Source organism: Cervus canadensis, chromosome 28, assembly GCF_019320065.1.
Source record: "Cervus canadensis isolate Bull #8, Minnesota chromosome 28, ASM1932006v1, whole genome shotgun sequence".
Lineage (NCBI taxonomy): Eukaryota > Metazoa > Chordata > Mammalia > Artiodactyla > Cervidae > Cervus > Cervus canadensis.
The window spans coordinates 21,344,139-21,369,745 of record NC_057413.1 but is presented as its reverse complement, the minus strand read 5'-3'; the positions used below and the strand labels follow the sequence as shown (position 1 = coordinate 21,369,745).

At 36.3% G+C, this 25,607-nt stretch overlaps 3 protein-coding genes across 3 annotated transcripts; 1 reads left to right on the top strand and 2 right to left on the bottom strand.

Annotated features, from left to right (window-relative positions):
* The first annotated feature begins 4,687 nt into the window (after positions 1–4,687).
* LOC122429571 (putative olfactory receptor 2B8) lies at positions 4,688–5,650 on the top strand. Its single transcript, XM_043450003.1, has one exon. It carries the CDS (start codon positions 4,688–4,690, stop codon positions 5,648–5,650), a length of 963 nt encoding a protein of 320 aa, XP_043305938.1.
* A 4,762-nt stretch (positions 5,651–10,412) lies between these two features.
* On the bottom strand, positions 10,413–14,452 carry LOC122429243 (olfactory receptor 2G3-like). Its single transcript, XM_043449480.1, has 2 exons — positions 13,537–14,452; positions 10,413–10,444 (listed from the first exon to the last, which is right to left on the bottom strand). The coding sequence occupies exons 1-2, from the start codon at positions 14,450–14,452 to the stop codon at positions 10,413–10,415; spliced, it is 948 nt and encodes a 315-aa protein (XP_043305415.1).
* Positions 14,453–20,916: 6,464 nt separating this feature from the next.
* On the bottom strand, positions 20,917–21,867 carry LOC122429242 (olfactory receptor 2G3-like). The gene has a single exon (XM_043449479.1). The coding sequence runs from the start codon at positions 21,865–21,867 to the stop codon at positions 20,917–20,919; it is 951 nt and encodes a 316-aa protein (XP_043305414.1).
* Positions 21,868–25,607: the final 3,740 nt, after the last annotated feature.

Below are 25,607 nucleotides of genomic sequence, written 5' to 3'. Positions count from 1 at the left end.
TGACTTTTTCATTTTTCTCTATATGTTTTACTATTATACAATAAAAATGTAATAAGAGAAGTTAGACCACAAATTACAACCAAAAAAATCATATTCATATTGTTGCTAAAGGGCCAGTCTCCTAATATATAAAAAGCTTCCCCAAACCAAGAGGAAACTTATAAACTCAAAGTAAAATGGACAACAACATCTTCAAATGCTAATAGCTTTTTCACAAATAGGCAGCAGCATCTGAACATACAGAAAGAACAGCAATCTCATTCATTATAACAGAAATACAAAATACAGTGACACAAAGATACAGTTTCTTAACTATCAGGTTGAAAAATAAATCCAAAAGTTTGACAACATACTATATTGGTGAAGCTCTGGATTACCAAATGATGTAATTCATATTAAGCTTTTTTTTTTTTTTCTTTTTTCTTTTTTAAAAAGAATGGAACACTTCATGAATTTGCGTGTCATATTAAGCTTTAATAAAAAGCTGCCAAGCCCTGATAGCTCAGTTGGTAAAGAATCTGCCTGCAATACAGGAAACCCTGGTTCAACTCCTGGGTTAGCAAGATACCCTGGAGAAGGGATAGGCTACTCACTCCAGTATTCCAGCCTGGAGAAGTCCATGGACTATGGGTCGCAAAGAGTCGGACACGACTGAGTGGCATTCACTTCACTTTCTTTCACTTTCAAGCACAAAGTAAACACCACTTATTCATTTTAAGATTCATGAGTGTGTATACTATGGCAGAACTATGTATAATTCACTTGCTTTGTAAGCAGTTTATGATGCTATTTTTTGTATTTTCCCCATGGCCCAAGCACTTTTCTCTATGAGTTTTAATTGCAACTGGGAGATTGGTTCCCCAAGGTCAGAATTTCTAGCATGCCCCATCCAAAGTCACTACATTCCCTGAGGAGTAAAAAACAAGGAGACCCTAGGTATCCTTGTATTCTTTTAAATATGGCATAAAAAAAAGAGGAGAGTCAATATTGTGATGAGATTTAGACACAAGGAATTTGTGCTAGGACGAACTAGCGAGAGTGAGACACCTTACAAGCTGAACAATGCAGCAAAACTGAGAAGTGAGTGACACAGAGCCTCTGCAGAGGCTTCTTTCAGAGAAAAAGGAAACTTGATTCCAAAAGAGGGGAAGTTACTTTTACTCTTTGTGCTATTCTTAGTCTTAGAAACTGTTGCTTAGAAGACTGCCACTTTGACAATCAACAGGTTTGTTTGTGGAGACCGAGACTACAGACAACAGCAGAAGGGAGAGGTACAATGATGGCATGGAATTAAAATAATTTTATTAAAGATAAAATTAATTAGAGGTAAAGAAAAAGGAATAATGATATTTAAATATTTGAATAGTAAGAATGAATAGGGTATTCAGTTTCCATCGGGTAACTTTTTTTCTTTTTTAATTTCCGAGATTGTTAATTTTGGGGAGAGCTCACTGGCAGGTGAGGAAAATTATGCTGAGTAATCCTTCTAAAGCATGAACTGATCTCTCGCCCCAAGTCAATGTAGATTTGGTAAGAAATCTTAGAGTTTTGGGAAATGACCCAAATAATCAAGTGGATGAGCTCCTATTTACTAAGGAACCATATTTCTACATATTTGTAATTTGTAATCAGGAAAGGATTCCTAGTGGATTTAGGGGTAGTACAAATTCATCTCAGCAACATGACAACAGAATACAGAAAGTTTGCTGATGTGCAACTTGCACAAGTTTCAGTGAATTTATTATTATGCCAGTTCGGTAGCATAAAAGGTACAAAGAGATACTGTATTTGTTTCTAGGACCAATTTGATTACATACTTCCTGTTCACAATGTCTTATTCTGTCAAAGATAAAGAAAAAATTCCATTTTATACTATTTTATTCTAAGAATGCATACAGTAAGAAAACATATACTAACTTACTATATACTAAGAAAGCATGAGGAAAAACGTTTTGAATGACTGTTGTGAGGTATTTGTTTAGATTAAGTAGGATGTAAAAGTATTTTCTGAATACATCTTCAGCTTATATTTATCATATTTATCATATGACACTTGGTCTTCAGAAAATGTCCCTATGTAGTAATTGCTATTCTTAGCAATTGTTCTTTTCAGGAAACATTAAAATCAGAATCCCTTCCTTCCTTTCTTTCTTCTTCCTGTCCTTGCTTTCCTGCCTTCCAAAAGGAGTAGTGAATAATATCCTTTGAGAGGTGAACATTACAACTGGCCACAGACTAATTTTTGAATTAGTTGAATTCTGACTTTGGTGACTTCATTTCTGTGTCATAGTCTTATGCCCCATTATGATTCCTTCTCAGTTTGGAAAGTTTTCTACACTGCCCTCATAACCATCCATGCATAGAAGATTACATATGCTGTAGAAGGACCTCTTCTTTCCATAAAAATGACTCTCATATTCATATCAAAGAGATCACAATATGAATGGTGAATGATGTATATATGGAAACAGTATAAATTTTATCAGGACACTATGCTAATCCAAAGGGTTTAAGCTTTTAATTTTTTTCCTTACTGCCTGTCAAATAATTCTGCATATTTGTATTATGGATTTGACTAATCATAAAAAACGAATACTCCAGTATTCTTTCTAGGAGAATTCCATGGACAGAGGAGCCTGGCGGGCTACAGTCCATAGGCATCATGAACAGTTGGATACAACTGAACACCTAAAACACACACACACACACATACACACACACACACACACACACACACAAGAAGCATGCTTAATCACTGAATATAATTTGGAAAAGTGGAACATAATTATGTAATGAAAATCATTAGTAATCTCAAACCCAATTATTTTTTGTAGTTTTCTCATCCTTTAGTAAGCATAATTTACATGTTTTTTAGCAATATTAAAAAATGTCATATTTTATATTATGCATGTTTCATATACTAAAATATTATGATGATGAATAGGCATTGCATATATGTAATTAATTTTATTGACTATAACCATCTAATCAATAGATAAATTATATTCAACATTTTGCTATTCTGAAACATTAAAGTTATTTTTTCTGATTTTTTAAATCATGTAAATATACCAGCAATGCCTATCCTAGCATGTAAATATGTATTTTATATCTCAAGTGTTTTCTTAAGGAGAAGTTGACAAATGATATTTTTAATATCACTTAAAATAACATTCCTTTATTCTTTTAAATTATTGGTGATGTTTAAAAATTTTCAGTATGAAATTTTATTTGCATTTATATGCTGATCTTTTGAAATTGCGTCTTTATTTAGTATTAATAATTATTTGCTATATGGACTTAATTTTAATAGGATTTTTAATAATTAGATCTCAGGATAGTAATTATGTATAAATTATGTCAAAATATTTTATTCTTCCTAGTCTTTTACTTCTTATTTAATTTTATTATTTCACTATGCTAGCTGATAAACCATCTCACTGATCTTTCCAGGACACGATCCTGTTTTGCTTAATGTACTTTGCCATATCTAAGTTCAGACAAGAGTATCCTTGAATCCAGGCATACAGATAATTGAAGATAACAGATTTCATATCTTTTTTTTTTATATTTACTAGCTAATATCCAATGTGACAAATAAGATGTTATTAAGTGAATGTTTATTCATATGTTACAGGTTTATTCATGAATCCTGTGGCTGCATACAATAGTGTTTAAAAAACAGGATTTTGTCAGAGGCAGAGACAAGGAGTCTGATGCTTACACTACCATTTACTACCTATGTAATTATAGGCCATTTACTACCTATCTAATCCAGGACTCACACCAGAGAGTTTGTATAATATTTTTCACAACTTTCTCCACTTTGCTACGGCCCATTTTGAGAATTTTTATCCTTAGAAGTGTGGCTAAATGGAGGGAATAGTAAAAACATCCATGGAAAACACAAATTTTTTAAATATAAATATATATATATATAGACATATATATCAAAACTTTTTTGGATAAATATATACTATTTGGTAAAAATGTGTTCAACATAGGTAAAATAAGTGAAAATTTTAGTCCCACTTATGTTAACTTCTACTAACTATTTCTTGGCTAAATGTGATAATAAATTAATTCTATAAGGGATTGTCTTTGGTCCTTGGAATTTTATCCATATTAACTTAATTACAATAAGCAGAAAGGAGACAAACAGTAATTAAAAAGGAGGATTTATATTCTTTAACTGACAGTGCCTATCAAAGATGATAAATTTCATCTGCTATGATATAAATGTATTAAGATCAGCAAGAAAGTGAACTGAATTGAGAAAAAAATAAGTTAGAAAAATATATCGAGTGAATTAGAGGTTTAATGAAGCTCCAATGAAGTCTTGGTGTCTCTCCATCTTAACAGATCCAACACTTTCTTTTTGCAATGAGTATTGTGTAATACATCTTTACAATATTTACTTTTGTAATACCTCGACTTAGCTATGTGCTTACCAAATGAAAGTCATGGCTTAAAATATGGTTGTTAAAATATAGATATATTATCATTAACTCTCATTCTTCTTGCCTAGGTAGTAAAAGGAAATATATTAATGATTTTATTTGTTTCAGCATCCCCTACCCAGTTCCTCTGTTACAGGTAGGTTCATGAACCAGCATTAAGTTCTAAGCAAAGGCTAATCAAGCTCCAAAATCTGACTGTGGTGTGTCCAGCAAGTAGAGTCACAGCAATGAGAAGATTCAATAACACTCTTCATCACTCCAAGGGCTTTGTTCTGGTGGGCTTCTCTGAATGGCCCAAACTAGAAATGGTTCTTTTCGTGGTCATCTCCATTTTCTACATAATGACTCTCCTTGGGAATTCAGCCATCATTATCTTGTCGTGCCTTGATCCCAGACTCCACATCCCAATGTATTTCTTTCTGGCTAATCTCTCTTTTTTGGACCTTTGCTATACTACCTCCACTGTCCCCCAGATGCTGGTCAACATACAGGGTGGCCAGAGAAAAATCAGCTATGGAGGCTGCATAGCTCAACTATTCATCTTCCTTGGCTTAGGATCCACTGAATGTGTCCTTCTCTCAGTAATGGCCTTTGATCGTTACGTAGCTATCTGCCAGCCTCTGCATTACACAGTTATCATGCATTCTCGGCTATGCCAACAACTGGCAGCTGTGGCTTGGGTAACAGGTTTCAGCAACTCTCTGGTACAAACTGTGTTGACTTTCCTGTTACCTCGCTGTGGTCAATATCAGGTGGAGAATTTCTTCTGTGAAGTACCTGCCATGCTTCAATTATCATGTGTTGATACATGGATCAATGAAGTGGAGATGTATGCTGCTGTGGTGGTCATAAAAGTTATCCCAGTGGGATTAATCCTGTTCTCTTACATTAACATTGTTAGGGCAGTGGTAAGAATCCAGTCTTCTGAGGGTCGCAAGAAGGCTTTCAACACATGTGGGTCTCATCTGCTTGTGGTCATTATGTTCTATGGCTCAGCCATTAGCGGTTATGCATATATGGCACCCAAGAGCAATTCTGCCAAGTTGAAGGGCAAGCTTCTTGCACTCTTCTATGGACTTGTAACTCCAATGCTCAACCCCCTCATCTACACCTTGAGGAATAAGGATGTAAAGGAAGCAGTAAAGAAGCTGCTGGGGACAGAACAAGAGCAAGGGTGGAGCATGGCTTAGGAGAATGTAGTCCTCTTATCATTCAAACACCACACTCCCAGGATGTCTTTACCAACTTTCATTATTCCTTTCACTCCCAAGTAACAGTGGCTGATTGTTACTATTATCACCCAAGTATTTCGTAGAAAGTCAAATGTTGGTTATTCTCCTCTTGAAATAATGAAGCAGCTTGAAAAGTGGATAATGAATATTTATAGGTTTTAATTAAATATTGCATTTTGACTCTGTCTTTTCTAATGAAACTTAAAAATTAATATCCAAATATGATACTAAAACTGGTGATTAAGGAAGCAATCTTGAGATTTCTTTAAAAAGCAGAAAAATGACTACTTGAAATGACTAAATTATGCGGAATGCACCTATAGACCATGAAGAGTGCAGTTCATTTCTTCTTTTCATATACTTTCTTTAAAATGCTGTCAGTGTAGCTGTTGTATATGTAATATAATTTAAATCAAATGAGAATGGAAGCTCCTCAGGGAGCCAAGTGCATGCTGTGGTTCTCCACACTGTTCTGAAGAAAAGGGGCATACCTGTAGAAAACTCTGTGCTTCTGACTGTTAGTTCACTTATCCTTCCCTGCTAGCAACCTCTTACAGAATATTTTTACAACTCTGCATGTCATTCTACAGAAGTTTTTCCTCATGGCACTCATCTCACACACTAGCAAAGTAATGCTCAAAATTCTCCAAGCCAGGCTTCAACAGTGCATGAACTGTGAACTTCCAGATGTTCAAGCTGGATTTAAAAAAGGCAGAGGAACCAGTGATCAAATTGCCAACATCCACAGGATCTTCAAAAAAGCAAGAGAGTTCCAGAAAAACATATACTTCTCTGCTTTATTGACTATGCCAAAGCCTTTGACTGTGTGGATCACAAAAAGCTGTGGAAAATTCTTAAAGATATGGGAATACCAGACCATCTGACCTACCTCTTGAGAAATCTGTATGCAGGTCAAAAAGCAACAGTTAAAACTGGACATGGAACAGTTCCAAATTGTGAAAAGAGTAAGTCAAGGCTGTATATTGTCTCCCTGCTTATTTAACTTATATGTAGAGTGTACATCATGAGAAATGTTGGACTGGATGAAGCACAAGCTGGAATCAAGATTGCCGGGAGAAATAGAAATAATCTCAGATACGCAAATGACACCATCCTTATGGCAGAAAGTGAAGAAGAACTAAAGAGCCTCTTGATGAAAGTGAAAGAGGAGAGTGAAAAAGCTTGCTTAAAACTCAACATTCAGAAAATGAAGATCATGGCATCATTTCATGGCAAATAGATGGGGAAACAAAGGAAACAGTTACAGACTTTATTTTTCTGGGCTCCAAAATCACTGCTGATGGTGACTGCAGCCCTGAAATTAAAAGACGCTTGCTCCTTGGAAGAAAAGTCATGGCCAACCTAGACAGCGTATTAAAAAGCAGAGGCATTACTTTGCCAACAAATGTCCGTCTAGTCAAAGCTTTGGTTTTTCCAGTAGTCATGTATGGATGTGAGAGTTGGACTATAAAGAAAGCTGAGCACCAAAGAATTGATGTTTTTGAACTGTGGTGTTGGAGAAGACTCTTGAGAGTCCCTTGGATAGCAAGGAGATCCAACCAGTCATCCTAAAGGAAATCAGTCCTGACTATTCATTGGAAGGACTGGTGCTGGAAGCTGAAAGTCCGATACTTTGGCCACCTGTTGCAACTGACTCATTTAAAAAGACTCGTGCTGTGAATGATTGAAGGCAGGAGGTGAAGAGGACAACAGAGGATGAGATGGTTGGATGACATCACTGATTCAATGGACATGAGTTTGAATAAGCTTTGGGAGTTGGTGATGGACAGGGAAGCCTGGCATAGTGCAGTCCATGGGGTCACAAAGAGTCAGACACAACTGAGCAACTGAACTGAACTGAACATACGAGGAATGTGTACATCTCTCAGTAATGGTGTTTTATCTAAAAGTATCTTGTTGCCCAGACAGTATATATTTTATTCTTGGTGCTCAATCATCTTTATCAGCATTGTAATAGCTATTCTTAGCAGGCCAAATGGGAAAACTATATTTTCTTGAAATTGAAATGCAGGAAATCATATAGCTTCTTTACAAGGTTGTATTTCCCTAAACCCATGTTTTACAAACTCTGTTTTTATGTAATAACTACTGGATGTAAAAGCCTATGCTGTACTATGCTTAGTCACTCATTCCTGTCCAACTCTTCGTGACCCCATATACTGTAGCCCATCAGGCTCCTCTGTCCATGGGGATTTTCCAGGCAAGAATGCTGCAGTGGGTTGCCACTCCTCCAGGAGACCTTCCCAACCCAGGGATTGAATCCAGGTCTCCCACATTGTGGGTGAATTCTCTACTGTCTGAGCCACCAGGAAAGCCCAATACCAGAGTGGGTAGCTTATCCCTTCTCCAGGGGATCTTCCTGACCCAGGAATTTTTACCAGCTGAGCTACCAAGGAAGTCTGGATGAAAAGCCTACCTCTCAGCAACAGTGTCAGGGCTTGAAACAGTCAAGAGCCTCTTGGATGTACTCTGAAAATAACCTAAATATCTGAAAGAAGTTCCTACTTGGATACATGTCACTATATAGTCATCACATCATTTCTTACCTTCTTATGCAAATTGTGATGTTCACATTGGAAACATAGGAGAAAAAAGCAGACTGAGTGGATTTAGCACAAAGTACAAAAAAAAAATCCACTCTCAAAGATTGTAATGCAATAGGTCATTTAATTAATGGTGATGTACCCTTGTTCTTTCCAGATAATGTTTCAGCAGTGGATATATAGTTTATTTCTCCTAAAGAGTATGGAAGTGAGTTGCTTGAAGATGTTATAAAATGCCTATCATCTTTTTTTCTCAGAGTATTTTTTAAGAGCAGTTTTAGCTACAGGGGCTTCCCTTGTGGTTCAGCTGCTAAAGAATCAGCCTGCAATGTGGGAGACCTGGCTTCAATTTCTGGGTTGGGAAGATTCCCCTGGATAAGGGAAATGCTACCCACTCCAGCATTCTGGCCTGGAGAATTCCGTGTACTGTATAGTTCATGGGGTCGCAAAGAGTCTAACAGGACTGAGCGACTTTCACTTTCACTTAGTTTGACAGCAAGTTTAAGAAAAAGGTTCAGAGATATTCCATATATCTGCCTCACCTCCCTCCCACCACCACCCCCCACCCCCCCGCCCCCCATGACACAGACAAAGCCTCGCGTACTATCAACATCCCACAACAGAGTGCTACATTCGTTCTAACTAATGAACCTATACTGACACATCATTATCTCTCAAAGTCCGTGCTTTACATTAGGGTTCATTCTTGGTGTTGTACATTCTATGAGTTTGAATACATTTATAATGACATATGTCCACCATTGAAGTATCATACAAGATATTTTCACTGTCCTAAAAATCCTCTGTGCTCTCCCTATTCACTTTCCTTCCACCCTAACACCTGGCAAACACTAATCTTTTCGATCTCCATAGTTTTGCCTTTTCCATATATGATACAGTTGGAATCATTATAGGCTGTAGCCTTTTCAGACTGACCTCTTTCACTTACTGATATGCATTTAAGTTTCTTCTATGGCTTTTCAATGCTTGATAGTGCATTACTTTTTAGCACTGAATAAGAGTCCATTGCCTGGAAGTATCACACTTCATTTATTTATTCACTTACTGAAGGATATCTGGTTGCTTCCAAGTTTTGACATTTACAAGTGGAGCTACTGTAAACATCCATGTGCAGGGTTTTGTGTGAACATAGGTTTTCAACCCCCTTGCATAAATACCAAGGAATATGATTGCTAGGTCATAGGGTAAGAATATGTTTAATTTTGCAAGAGACTGCCAAACTATCTTCCAAAGTGGATGTACCATTTTGCAATCCCATCAGCAATGAATGAGGATTTCTGGTGCACCACATGCTCACCAGCATTCAGTGTTGTCAATGTTCTGAATCTTGGCAGTGCTTGTAGGTGTATAGTGGTATCTCATTGTTTTAATTTGCATAATTTGCATTTCCCTGATGACGTGATATGGAGCATCTTTTCATATGCTTATTTACCATCCGAGTACCTTCTTTGATGAGATGTCAAACTCTCTGGCCCATCTTTTAAATCGAAATGTTTAATTATTGTTGTTTTACTATTTCCTTGTATATTTTAGACAGCAGTTCTTTATGAGATTCTTTTGCAAATATTTTCTCCCAGTCTGTGGCCTTTCTAGAGCTAGCTTCTTTTAAGTTTTACCTATATAATTTATTCTTCCTCCTCTGTTCAAAACCTCACATACTTTAGCACTATAAAAATAGAAATTTCCTTGTTTTTTCTAATATGTATATGTATTTGATGTATGCATTTGAGAGGTACAAGATGTTAAATATTTCAAATATCCTTGCATATATGGTCCAGTATTTTGGGCTTTGTCTCTTGGTCACACATTTTAACTATGAATTTGGACATAGTTTAATTCCGTTTAAACTAATTTAAGATTTAATTCCTTTTAAACCAGCATTCATTGGCTGTTCAAATTGTGCTAGCTATTGTTAGACATAAGTAGTGATCTTCTCTTGTAGGACGTTTATAGCTACACTTTATCATATTAATAATGTTCCCTTCTAAAGCTAGTATGTCAAATGTGGTTTTATGTTAGCTTGAATGGATGTTGAATTTTATCAAAGGAATTTTCTGCACCTATTGAAATGATCCTATGGTTTTTTTTCCCTTTTTTTGTTAATACAGCATATTCTATCGATTGACCTTGCAACATTAATACAACTTTGAATTCTTGGAATAAAATCACCTTGGTCATAATCTATTCTCCTTTTGTTATATTTTAGATTCAAATGCTAATAATTTGCTTAGAATTTTTCATTACGTTCATGAGAAAGAGAGAGAGATCTATAATTTTCCTCTCTTGAAAGACTTGGGAATCTTAATATCAAGATTTATTATTAATAAAATGTCTTATGGGCACAAGAATAGACAAGGAAAATAATGAAACACAATGGAGAATCCAGAAAGAGACCCACATGATTTTAGACACTAGATTTATAACAAACTTGGTCCTGAAGAGAAGAGAAGAAACAGTAATTTTTAAATAGTGCTTTGTCAATTGGGTATTCATAAAAAATAAATACTGACATTTCTCTCACAAAAATTATTTTAGAGAATATAAATGTGAATGCAAAACGTCAAACCATCGGAATATAATACTGATGAGCATGTTTATGATTTGGAGGTTGGAAAGAAAAGTTTTTTTAAAAAAATAATGCATAAATAGCACTAATATAAGGAAGTCATTGATAAATCAGATTTCATTAGCAACTTTTCTAATCACAAGATACCATTAAGAAAGTGAAATGTCAAACCATAGTGCAGGAAAATATGTTTATAAACTTACTACAGCAAAAGTTAGACCAGAAAATAAAAACATCTACAAATCAAAAAGAAGAAAAAGCAGATAATCTAACATAATCCTAAAATCTTGAATAGATGCTTCACAAAAATTGATTCTTAAATTACCAATCAATATACAAAAAAGATGCTTAACTACTTTAGTCATCATGGAAATGCAAGTTAAACTCACAATTTAATACTACTATAAGATTCCCAGAATACCTAAACTAAGACAGACCAATACCTCCAAGTGTGATTAAAAAATATGAGCAGAAGGTATTCTCATACATGGCTGGTGGGAGTCTAAAATGGTTTCTCCACCTGAAAACTATTAGGCAGTGCACCTACTAAAGCTTAGCATGTGCATACCATATTACTTAGAAATTCTATTCCTAGATACACTCATCAAAATATTTAAATTAAAACACTCATACAAGCAGTACTGATAATAAAACCAAATAGAAATGATCAAATATTCAGTAGTTAAAATAATCAATAAATTGTCTTATATTCATAATATAGAACTATACAGCAATGAAAGCAAAATACTGCTACATGCAATGTTGTGGATGAATCTCACAAACAAGTGAAATGAAAAGACTATGTACTGCTTTATTGAATCTATGCAAAGTTTGTAAACATGTAAAACAAACTTTGTTTTTAGCTATCTGGGTACTAATTATATGTGGGCAAGAAAATTAGATAGTGAATGGAATTGGAATGGGGAGGGGCTTGGAGAGTGTATAATGTTCAAGTTTCATATCTGGGAAATGGTTGCATGTGTTTTTATTTTATTTTTGTGATTAATCATCAAGGTGACAGTCATGTGTAGTGTTTTCTTCTTTATGTCAAGATTGTATAACTAGAACTTTATGCTAACATTCTTACAAAGAGAAATATATAGAGCAGTTTTTAATGACAAAATTATTAAGCAGTCTAACATTTCAAAAGAATAAACTTAAGTAATGATAATACATATGTGTTTTCCATACATAATTACATATCAGATTTTAAAACTTTAAAATTGTTCAAAAATAATGCAGCTTGACACAGTTTTATTTTATCATGTAGCCAATAATAAAAGCCATTAATCAGATTCAGAAAATATGTTTTAACTTGGAGTTACAATTTGAGCAAAAAAAATTCTAAAAAGTCTATTCATAATTTAAAGCAAAATGATACATGATCTTAGAAGTCTAAGTTTCTTTTGCTTTAGGTTGATATAGCACATAACTTATCTTTGTAAATCAGCCATAACACCATGGCATTTTAAAAGAAATTATATTTTAATTAATTATCTCCCTCTGCATGAAGAAAAGGAATACTGATTTGTTTACTTAAAAACATATATATTTATTAAAATTGAAATTTTATCAATTCATAAATATTTGATAAGTAAATGTAGTAGAAAATGATTTAAAGTAGAAACAGCATTGCTACATAGTAAAGAAAAAAGAAATAAGGACATATAATCAAATATTGTTAGATGTCTCAAGAGGCCTCATTGGTGAGAAATCTTAGGTATCACGACTCTCTTTTGAATTTGACAGGACATTCTCTTTTCTCAGAATCCATGTCCTTTAATAATGGCATTGGTTTCCCTCAGTTTTCCATTAAAAGACTAGCTTGTTTATAAAAATTAGATTTAAATGCCCTGTCAATTTTCACATGGCAGGGACTGGATCCTATAATCTGTCACTTGATAGAAATCATTTAATCATCTAAATGCAACATGAAAATTCAAAATCCACCATTTCTGGCACCAGTGTGGATACAATTTCTATGGACAATCAAAATATCAAGGAAAAGCTAACCTGACAACAGCTCAAATTAGAATGTAAGAATGAGAACAATTAAACAGCAGACTTAAACAGAATGGCCAAGGGATGGTGAGTTGCAGAGTCAAGGAATTCAGTGCAGTTAAGGTGGATTTTCAAACTACACGCTTCCAAGGTCCAAGGTCCAAGGTCCAAGGTCCAAGGGTGGGATCCAATGGGCACTATTGCAGCAGACCGCCAGAAATAAGCTGCTAAAGAGTAGTTACTACTACTCTTTAGTAGTAGTAAAACTACTAGGTTTAAAAACACCTAGCTTGTGAGTATCACACTGCTTATTTATACAAAGGAACCAACCAATAGATTGATTTCATTTAACAAGGCTAAGCCAAGACTCACCTAAGAGAAAGACAGAGAGAGAAGAAAATAGGTTCTGGAAATAGTAAGTCATGCTTGTAATTTATTGACTGACAGATAACAAAGATGTCTGTTTAGACAGTTTATCCTCAAGTACTTTAAATAAGGAAATGAAAGAAAGCAATTTCAGGCTCATGGGTTCTCTAGAAAGTCTTGCAGGTTTGGTTTTGCAGCATATGTGTGAAGCTGTCTCCAGATAATGCCTTCTGGTGTATCTTTCCTTCGGCACCTCAGCCTTAGTCAGGCCACATCTCTACTTTTACCTCACCAGAGTTTCTCACTCTGCTGTGCTCTATCTTTCTGTAGCAGCCTCTTCAAAGCCCCCTTCACATCTTTGTTTCTCAGAGTGTAAATGAGAGGGTTAAGGGTGGGAGTCACAACAGTATACAAAAGGGTTATGAACTTCCCTTGACTGTGAGCATAAGAACTGTTGGGTTGGATATAGACAGCTGTGATGGTTCCATAGAAGAGAGTTACTACCAAGAGGTGAGACCCACAAGTGCCAAGGGCTTTTCGCCAGGCTTGAGCTGACCTGATCCTCATTACTGCTTGAGCAATGCATCCATATGAGATCAAGATAAGTGTCAGAGGGAGGAGGAGAAGCACCAAGGAAGCCATGAAGAGTTGGACCTCATTGGCATGAATGTTTACACAGGCCAACTTGACCATGGCAGGCACTTCGCAGATGAAGTGGTAAATCCTGCGGTTCCCACAACGGGGCAGGCGAAGGGTGATGGTGCCCTGAATTAGGGTGTTTCCCACTCCGCTCAACCATGCCATTCCTACCAGAGACTGGCAAAGTCGTGAGTGCATAACTGTGGCATAATGGAGTGGTCGACAAACAGCAGCATAGCGATCAAACGCCATGACAGCTAGGAGAACACATTCAGTGGATCCCAGTGCCAGGGATGCGTAGAGTTGAATGGCACAGCCCGTAGGACTGATTGTCTTGTATGGACCATGGAGGTTCCATAGCAGTTGGGGAGCAATGCTGGTGGTAAAGCAGAGATCAACTAAGGAGAGATTGGTAAGAAAATAATACATGGGTGTGTGGAGCATGGGATCCAGACAAGAGATCAAGATGATTGCTGTGTTGCCTACCAGTGTCAGGAGATAGGAGATTAACACAACCACAAAGAGGATCTTCTCAAGCTGTGGGTGGTCGGAGAAGCCCACCAGAATGAAATCCCCTGCCAAACTCTCATTAATCGTCATCATCACCCTACTCTTGAAAAGAAGAGAGGCACATGTAAAAATATAGAAGTCAGATAGTGAGAAACAGTTAAGATCAGAAATACCGTTGGGAGAAACTGATCCTGAAGGTGAGATAAGAAGAGAGAGAACCGTTTGTCTCTAGGAGGGAATTAAAAGTGTGCAAGAGCTTAGAGAAAACTGTTAAACATATGATGACATAATGTGGACCATATAAGAAATGATTAATCATTAATTGCTACTTAGTCCTCCCAAACGAAGGTTTCCCTGGTGGCTCAGATGGTAAGGAATCTGCCTGCAATGAGGGAGACCTGTGTTTAATCCCTGGATCAGGAAGTCCCCTGGAGAAGGGAATGGCAACCCACTCCAGTATTCTTGCCTAGACATGGACAGAGGAGCCTGGTGGGTTACAGTCCATGAGGTCCCAAAGAATCGGACAGGACTGAGTGACTACGTTTTCTTTTATTTTTCTCCCAAACAATATGTCAATTATTGGCTCCCTCCTGACATTCATTACCACTTGATGTGTTTATAAATCCCTCAAAGGCTAATCTTTAAGACCCTTTGGATAAATCCAAGGCTTAAACATGTCTTTTGATTCCTTTTTCCGCTTACTCTTGCAGTCTAATCATAAGACACTTTGCCCATGGTGTTCCTTATTCAGCAGTATTCCTCAGATATTTCTCAGCTCCTCGATGGTTTTTCAGTTTCAATCTTACCAAACTACTTCCTCTGCTGAAAATAGTCCCTCCTTATCTTGTTTACTAGTTAGCTCTTATTCACTTTTTACTTCTCTACTTGCCAAGAAAGGCTGTCATTTTTTAAATGTACTACATCTTTTTTTAATCTCCTTTCCAAAAATGTTTTTGTCTCTTATCCTCAAATCCTTCAGCAGCCAATCAGCAGCAAGTATGTAATGAAAGTGCTATGAAGTTAGTGACATATCACTAAGGAATCAAACAGATTTGTTCCTCTGCTACTATATACTATAAAGTTATATAAAGAAAAATTCAGACTACTCAAAACATAGTTTTAATGAAATAAGTGAGATTTTTGAGAAGCTTTGGGTCCTTTAACCAATATAAAAATACTATATCTAATTTAAAAAAATGTTTTTAATAAGGCACTAAACATTTACTTGCAACTTACAACAATGTTTCTCTCTGAAGACTCTAATATCATTTACACTACACTGTCCTTTAAGTTTTTTCATAAAAAAATGTTGAAAGAAAAGTATTATATAGATGGTATCTATTAAGCAACTAAAATGCTATGATGATTAGATATTTCACATTATCATTAGCATGACTTTGAGAAGTGCATGAATGGATTGGCTAATAGTAAATGAGACAAGGGAACTGGTTAGGAGGCTGTTGCAATACTTCAGGAAACAGATGGCTTGGTGGTAGCAGGGAAGATTTATATTTCTAGACAGGCTCTACAGAATAAGTCTAGACAAACTTAGAGACTCCAGATGCAGAAAGTGAGAAGGAAGTGTCAATAATCGGCCACAGGTTTATTTCTTTAAAAATCAGGTGTCATCTATAGAGAAGCATGAAAGTGGAAAAAATCTGTAAAGAAAGTGCTAGATATACATATCTCTTTATGATTTTTAAAAATTTTATGAATAAGAATATCAAGCATGATTCAATTCTACTTTTGATTCTTTGTCACACATCTTCCTAAGTCATCCACTTGAACATACCCAGGATGCTGTAATTGGAAACCACCAGTACCTTCTCTAACAGAAATTTTTTACTTTGAAATTTTCTATCAATTGTACTCATCATTGCATAACTATCCAAAATTAAGTTTGAATGTGATCATTCAGTCATGCATTTTAACCAATCTATTCTTATATCATTTAATTTTCTAAAAAGACTTTTTAATTCATATCATTCTAGACGGTAACACAATCTAGGTGGTCTCTTAGTTTTTGGTTTGTACTCTTCATTACCTTCCTTTATATGATTGTCAGAATCAAACAACACTGGGATCTTAAACAACTTTTATTTCTTAAAATGTAAAATTGAATTTAAGGCTCTGGTGCAATTTCAGTTTCCCTTTCTGCTTTCAGAGTTATCTCCCATCATTTATAATTTGTTCTGACAAAGTCTGTCTCTCTGTTCACATAAAATTCTAATTTATTGAAACTTCTTGCTAACTGCTTTTCTTCTCCTTTGATGAATGTATTTCTTTCATCCTTAACAAATTCTACTAATCTGTTAATATTTGTCTCTTAGATTAACATCGTCTAAGATGCACTCGCATCCTCACTGTACAATACACTTGTCTTCTGAAATCCTGAATTGCAGTGTAATATTGTGTCAGTATGCATAAGGACCTCTTTCATTAAGCATGCCAAGTGTTATGAAATGGAAAGTAGCCTCTAGATAATGGGTTAAGATTTTATCTTAAATGTCTTTTGTATTATCCTTAGCACACAGGTCTTTTTTAAAGCATAGTTAAAGCCAAACAAATATGTTTTGAATAAAATAACACCTTTATTTTATGACCAAACTAGACAGCATATTAAAAAGCAGAGACATTACTTTGTCAACAAAGGTCCGTCTAGTCAAGGCTATGGTTTTTTCAGTGGTCATGTATGGATGTGAGAGCTGGAATATAAAGAAAGCTGAGTGCCAAAGAATTGATGTTTTTGAACTGTGGTGTTGGAGAAGACTCTTGAGAGTCCCTTGGACTGCAAGGAGACCCAACCAGTCCATCCTAAAGGAGATCAGTCCTGGGTGTTCATTGGAAGGACTGATGTTGAAGCTGAAACTCCAATACTTTGGCCACCTGATGCCAAGAGCTGACTCATTTGAAAAGACCCTGATGTTGGGAAAGATTGAGGGCAGGAGGAGAAGGGGACGACAGAGGATGAGGTGGTTGGATGACATCACCGACTCAATGGACATGGGTTTGGGTGGACTCTGGGAGTTGGTGATGGACAGGGAGGCCTGGCATGCTGCAGTTCATGGGGTCGCAGAGTCAGACACGACTGAGCGACTGAACTGAACTGAACACCTTTATTAATTCTACTAAACCACTTTTTCCCCAAATGGCAAAACTGTGTGTTTAAGATATATATTTAAACATAAAACAATATAACTACATATAATAATGTTAACCTGAAGACTAAATATCTACTACAAAGGACCTACATTATTCGATTGCTGCACCAACTCCTCCCATTATTTAGTCAAGAAATTTCAGTCAGCAACAATATTAGAAGACCTGTTTTAAAAAATGTAAACCTCTGAAATATATTATATATATATATATGATCTCTAAGCGCTTTTTTCTGATACAATCATCGTACCTAAATATATTTAACTCACTCCTTAACCCAGTTCCATTCATGTACTTGTTCCTGGGAAAGTAGAACACATGAGTATCACAATTTACTGCATCCCACATTTTAAACTGTGTATATTTATATATGAATGGAGTCTCTTCAGTTCTCTACCATTTTTGAAAAAATAGAATGATTCCAAGTCTAAAGGGAGGAAGAACACATACATACAAATATACATGTACAAACATAATGTAAACAAGCATCCATGTATGTTTGTTACAACTTTATAAGAAAGAGTTCATATCTTCAATACACTAACAAACTGTATAATTGGAAAGAATTTAAGAAAGCTAAGAGTGAGAATTCTTTCAAATGTAGAGAAAGCATGCTTTCTTTATTTTCTGTTTCTGTATTTATCTTCCTGAATGTACATTCTTCAAAGTTAAGGGAGTGGTAGAAATGTAGTTTAATTCAAATTGAACTCCCTTCTAAAAGAGTAAGAATAAATTTAGTACAATGTTCAGAAATAAAAACACTTTATAGAAGGTGGATATGAAAGCTTGGAGGATTATTGGCCAGGGTAGTTTGAGGAAGGGGCTTCCCTTGCGTCTTCCCAGGTGGCTCAGTGGTAAAGAGTCTGCCTGCCCATACAGAAGACTCAGATTTGATCCCTGGGTTGGGAAGATCCCCTGGAGGAGGGCATGGCTCCTCACTTCAGTATTCTTGCCTGGAGAATTCCGTGGACAGAGGAGCCTAGCAGGCTACAGTTCATAGGCTTGCAAAGAGTCAAACACGACTGAATGACTGAGCACACACACTCATACACACAGTTTGAGGAAGAATTACATGAGCAATTGAAGAAAATTATAATGTCGCTATATAGATAATTTGTAGAATATGTAAATAAACAAGAGAAAGCATGTGGTTCTCATTATTTCCTCACCTCTGAAAATTTTGTCCTTCACTCTTCCAACTAGTTTAATAAGCCAGGAAAGTGATGCTTATGCATGAGCTTTCCAAACCACAAGGTTCTAAATATGGATCTCTAAATCCAAGACTAAATGGGGTGGTAGTGTTTATTTCTGGAGCCAGAACAAACTAAAATTTGTTACGGTAGCAGGAATTTATATTAAGCCTGGAATGGAACCTTAGGGACTCTATCTTCTTAATTGGGCAATTAATACTAAGTGCAATAGTGACCAAGAACAAAGGTCTCTTAGGGAAACTATATGGAAATAACTACTTCTGATCACATAGATCTTCAGTCTTGAAGACTTACAGACCCTGAGTCATATGCTAAAGTCAAATCTTAGAAAAGTGAAATTAAAGTTCTCCACCTCAGCACAGTGTATGTACAGAGGCATGATTTCCATGCAATTATTGAGCAAGTCACTTCCTAGGCAGGTTGATAAGAAGTCCAGGGGTCCCCAAGGAGAAAGGGTTCTGGGGTTCTCGAAAAGGAGATACAGGTCTGGAATTCTCAAGGAAAAGGAAAAGATAAATGTTTCTTTCTCCTCTACATTCCTTAGTCTTAGTCACATCAAACGTTTTTTTTTTTTTTTTTTTGGAACTGATAATTACACAACAAACAACTCAGTTTAAACTCTGTACTAGGGATTATATAACAAAAATATATCCTGCTTGAGGACAGTTTCTCCTTCTTTAAAGCCTTCTGATTAATCCTGATATCTTAGAATATATATTATGGGAGTAGGTCTGGTGGGATCATTCTATTATTAAGTTCTAATCCTGTTATCCTAAAATGTAAATTGTGGGAGTTGGTCTAGTAAACTTTTTACAAGCTTGAGACTTTCTTGTGACTTATTGTAATAACTAATTTAAAAAGTATATAATTCCCTTGCTTAAGACTAGTGAGTCCATCTCCCTTCTGATGTACATGTCAGAAGCTTTCTCTGTCCCTTTTTATACTTTAATAAAACTCTGCTACACAAAAGCTCTTGAGTGATCAAGCCTGGTCCCTGGTCCCAAAGCTAACTCTTCTTTGGAGATCACGAATCCAACACCATTCACCATAAGCTATCATTATCACCATCACTTTCATATTTAAACAATCACCATATAACCAGGAAAAAGGTTTTAACTGTTAAGATGTAGGAACACTCATACTGGGGCAAACACAAAATACACAGAGATGATTCCTCCAAAAGTTAGAAAGACAAAGGACAAAAAACCTCTCAACCCTATATCTCCCATGTCAGGAAATATAGCTGCTAGAAATATTGGAACCCTCAAACAAACATGCACACACACACACAAACACACACTCATGAAATGAATTAGATTTATGCCCTGTCACTTTTCACATGGCAGGGACTGGATCCTATGATCCGTCACCTGACAGAAATCATTTAATCATCTAAATGTAAAATGAAGACTCAAAATCCACCATTGCTGGCACCCATGTGGACACAATTGCTATGAACACTCAAAATATCAATGAAAAGCTGACCTGAGAAAAACTCAAATTAGAATTTAACAGTAAGAAAGAAACAAAAAATTAACAACTAAACAGAATGGTCAAGGGAGGGTGAGTTGCAGAGTCAAGCAGTTCAGTGCAGATAAGGTGGATTTTCAAGATACAGGCTTCTACTGGCCCAAAGGTGGGATCCAGATGGGCAATCCTACAGCAGACCACCAGAAATAAGCTGCTAAAGAGTAACTCGAAAACACCTAGCTCATGAGTATCACATTGTTTATTTATGCAAAGGGATCAACCAATAGATTAATTCCATTTAACAAGGCAAAGCCAAGACTCACCTAAGAGAAAGGGCAGAGAGAGAAGAAAATAGGTTCTGGATATAGTAAGTCATGCTTGTAATTTATTGACTGACAGATAACAAAGACGTCCTTTTAGACAGTTTATCCTCAAGTACTTTATTTTTTTTATTTTTTTCATTTATTTTTATTAGTTGGAGGCTAATTACTTTACAATATTATAGTAGGTTTTGTCATACATTGACATGAATCAGCCACAGAGTTACATTAAATAAGGAAATGAAAGAAAGCAATTTCAGGCTCATGGGTTCTCTAGAAAGTCTTGCAGGTTTGGTTTTGCAGCATATATGTGAAGCTGTCTCCAGATAATGCCTTCTGGTGCATCTTTCCTTCGGCACCTCAGCCTTAGTCAGGCCACATCTCTACTTTTACCTCATCAGAGTTTCTCACTCTGCTGCGCTCTGTCTTTCTGTAGCAGCCTCTTCAAAGCCCCCTTCACATCTTTGTTTCTCAGAGTGTAAATGAGAGGGTTAAGGGTGGGAGTCACAACAGTATACAAAAGGGTTATGAACTTCCCTTGACTGTGAGCATAAGAACTGTTGGGTTGGATATAGACAGCTGTGATGGTTCCATAGAAGAGAGTTACTACCAAGAGGTGAGACCCACAAGTGCCAAGGGCTTTTCGCCAGGCTTGAGCTGACCTGATCCTCATTACTGCTTGAGCAATGCATCCATATGAGATCAAGATAAGTGTCAGAGGGAGGAGGAGAAGCACCAAGGAAGCCATGAAGAGTTGGACCTCATTGGCATGAATGTTTACACAGGCCAACTTGACCATGGCAGGCACTTCGCAGATGAAGTGGTAAATCCTGCGGTTCCCACAACGGGGCAGGCGAAGGGTGATGGTGCCCTGAATTAGGGTGTTTCCCACTCCGCTCAACCATGCCATTCCTACCAGAGACTGGCAAAGTCGTGAGTGCATAACTGTGGCATAATGGAGTGGTCGACAAACAGCAGCATAGCGATCAAATGCCATGACAGCTAGGAGAACACATTCAGTGGATCCCAGTGCCAGGGATGCGTAGAGTTGAATGGCACAGCCCGTAGGACTGATTGTCTTGTATGGACCATGGAGGTTCCATAGCAGTTGGGGAGCAATGCTGGTGGTAAGACAGAGGTCAACAAAGGAGAGATTGGTAAGAAAATAATACATGGGTGTGTGGAGCATGGGATCCAGACAAGAGATCAAGATGATTGCTGTGTTGCCTACCAGTGTCAGGAGATAGGAGATTAACACAACCACAAAGAGGATCTTCTCAAGCTGTGGGTGGTCGGAGAAGCCCACCAGTATGAAATCCCCTGCCAAACTGTCATTAATCGTCGTCATCACCCTACTCTTGAAAAGAAGAGAGGCACATGTGAAAATATAGAAGTCAGATAGTGAGAAACAGTTAAGATCAGAATTGCAGTTAGGAGAAACTGACCCATAGGTGAGATAAGAGGGGTGTGCCATTTGGGAGAGGAGAGAGAACCGTTTGTCTCTAGGAGGAAATTAAAAGTGTGTAAGAGCTTACAGAAAACTGTTATACATATGATGACATAACATGGACTATATAAGAAATGATTAATCGTTAATTATTGCTCAGTTCCCCAAAGTGTTTCATTTTTTCTTATAAATCCACCCTCTTATTCCCCAATAACATCCTGTAAGCTTGTAAGTTAAAGAAAATAAGGAGATGTTATCCAATCAAAAAACATCTTTGTAGACATTCTATCAGTTGTCAATAATAAAAATAGCAATAAGAATATTTTCTGAAAAAAATTATATGATTATTTCCATACTCTACAGTAACACATGCAATTCTCAAACTCATGCTAAGGTTAATGTGAAAAACCTAATCATCATAGAGTTTAATTAGTTAATAGATACCATCTATATAATAGTTTTCTCTCAGCATTTTTTCATAATAAAAAAATGGGTAGTCTAGTTTAAATGGTGTTACAGAGTCTTCAGAGAGAAGTATTGTTGTAAGTTGCAAGTAAATGTTTAGCACCTTATTAAAAACAGTTTGTTTTTAATCAGATATTTTATTTTAATATTAATTAAAGGACTCAAAGCTTCTCAAAAATTTCATTTATTTCATAAAACTCTGTTTGGGGTATTCTGAATTTTTCTTTATATAACTTTGTATTATATAGTAGCAGAATATCAAGTCTGTTTGATTCCTTTGTGATATGTCACTAACTTCATAACACTTTCATTTCATAATAACTGCTGGCTCGCTGTTGAAGAATTTGATGATAACAGACAAAAAACATTTTTGGAAATGAGACAAATAAAGATGCAGTACATTTTAAAAATGACAGCCTTTTTTGGCAAGTGAAGTAAAGGGTGAATAAGAGCTTACTAGTTGATAAGATAAGGAAGGACTATTTCAGCAGAGGAAGTAGCTTGGTAAGGCTTTAAACCAAGAAAGCATTGAGGAGCTGAGAAACAGCTGAGGAATATTGCTGAATAAGGAACAAGATGGGCAAAGTATCTTATGGTTAAACTGCAATAGTAAGCAAACAAAATAATCAAGAGAAATGTTTGAGATTTGAGATTTGGATTTATCCTGGGATCTTAAGGGTTAGCCTTTAAGCCTTTTAACAGGTCAAGTACAAATGTCAGGAGGGAGTCAATAATTGGCACGTGTTTTTGTTCATTTGCTAAGTCATGTCCGATTCTTTATGACCTCATAAACTGCAGCATGCCAGTCTTTCCTGTTCATCACTATCTCCCAGAGCTTGCTCAAACTCATATCCATTGAGTTGGTGATGTCATCCAACTATCTCATCCTCTGTCACCCCCTTCTCTTCTTACCTTCAATCTTTCCCAGCATCAGAGTATTTTCCAATGAGTTGGCTTTTTGCATCAGTTGGCCAAAGTATTGGAGCTTCAGCATCAGTCCTTCCAGTGAATATTTGAAGTTGATTTCCTTTAGGACTGATGGGTTTGATCTCCTTGCTATCAAGGGACTCTTGAGAGTCTTCTGCAGCACTGCAATTTCAAAAGCATCAATTCTTTTGCACTCATGTTGTTTGCATTTAAAAAACAACAGGCCTCAGATTGCAGAATGGATTGACAAGTAGTGAATGAAACAAGGGAACTGGTTAGGTTGCAGTACTTCAGGAAACAGATGGTTTGATGGTAACAGGGAAGATTTATATTTTTAGACAGACTCTGCAGATTAAGTCTAGACGAACTTGAGACTCCAGATGCAGAAAGTGAGAAGGCAGTGTCAATAATGGGGCACAGGTTTATTTCTTGAAAAATTGGATGTCATCTACAGAGAAGCATGAAAGCTGAAAAATTTTTGTAGAGAAAATGCTAGGTATACATATCTCTGTTGATGATTTTAATAAAATTGAATGGATAAGAATGTCAAACATGATTCAGTTCTACTTTTGATTCTTTGTCACACATCTTCGTAAGTCATCCAACTTGGACATACCTCAGTTCAGGTCGGTCGCTCAGCCGTGTCTGAGTCTCTGTGACCCCATGGAAGGCTTCCCTGTCCATCACCAACTCCCGGAGCTTACTCAAACTCATGTCCATCACTTTGGTGATGCCATCCATCCATCTCATCCTCAGTTGCCCCCTTCTCCTCCCACCTTCAATCTTTCCCAGCATCACGACTTTTCAAATGAGTCGGTTCTTCACATCAGATGGCTGAAGTATTGGAGTTTCAGCTTCAGCCTCAGTCCTTCTAATGAATATTCAGGACTGATTTCCTTGAAGATGGACTGGTTGGATTTCCTTGCAGTCCAAAGGACTCTCAAAAGTCTTCAACACCACAGTTTAAAAACATCAGTTCTTCGGTGCTCAGCTTTCTTTATAGTCCAGCTCTCACATGACTACTGGAAAAACCATTGCTTTGACTAAATGGGCCTTTGTTGGCAAAGTAATGCCTCTGCTTTTTACTATGCTGTCTAGGTTGGTCATAACTTTTCTTCCAAGGAGTAAGCATCTCTTAATTTCATGGCTGCAGTCACCATCTGCAGTGATTTGGAGCCCCCCAAAATAAAGTCTGTAACTGTTTCCATTGTTTCCCCATCTATTTGCCATGAAGTGATGGGACAAGATGCCATGATCTTAGTTTTCTGAATGTTGAGTTTTAAGCCAGATTTTTCACTCTCCTCTTTCACTTTCATCAAGAGGCTCTTTTAGTTCTGCTATAATTGGAAACCTTCAGTACTTTCCCTGACAAAAATATTTTTCACTTTGCAATATTCTTTCAATCATATTCATCATTTGGATAGCATAACTACCCAAATTTAAGTTTGAATGTGATTATTACATTCATGCATTTTAACCAACATATTCTTATTTCATTTAATTTTCTTTTAGAAAAAAGTCTTTTTAAGACTTTTTAATTCACATCATCCTAGATGGCAACACATTCTAGTGATCTCATATCTTTTGGTTTGTAGTTTTCATTACCTTCCTGTATATGATTGTCAGAATCATACAACAATGGGATGTTTATCAAGATACAACTTTGATTTCTTAAAATGCAAAATTGACTTTAAGGCTCTGTACACTTTCAGTTTTCCTTTCTGATTTCAGAATTACGTCCCATCATTTAGAACTTGTTCTGGCCAAATCAATCTCTCTGTTTCCATTAAAGTTCTAATGTACCAAAATTGCTTGCTAACTCCAAGTCTCCTCCTTTGAATGTCTAACCCATTTCTTTCACTCTTAACAAACTCTACTTACCTGTTAATGTTCATCTCTAGATCAACATCTTCTAAGATGCACTTGCATCGTCACTGTACAATACACTTGTCTTCTGAAATCCTGAATTACTTTGTAATACTGTGTCAATATGCATAAGGACCTTTTTCATTAAGCATGCCAAGTGTTATAAAATGGAAAGTAACCTCTTAATGGGCTAAGATATCTATCTTAAATATCTTTTGTATCATTCTTAGCATGCAGGTCTTTTTTCAACATAGTCAAAGCCAAATAAATATGTTTTGAATAAACTAATACCTTTACTAATTCTACTAAAGCATGCTTCCCCTGAACTAGCAAAAAAAGTGTTTAAAACATATATTTAAACATAAAGCAACATAGCTACATAT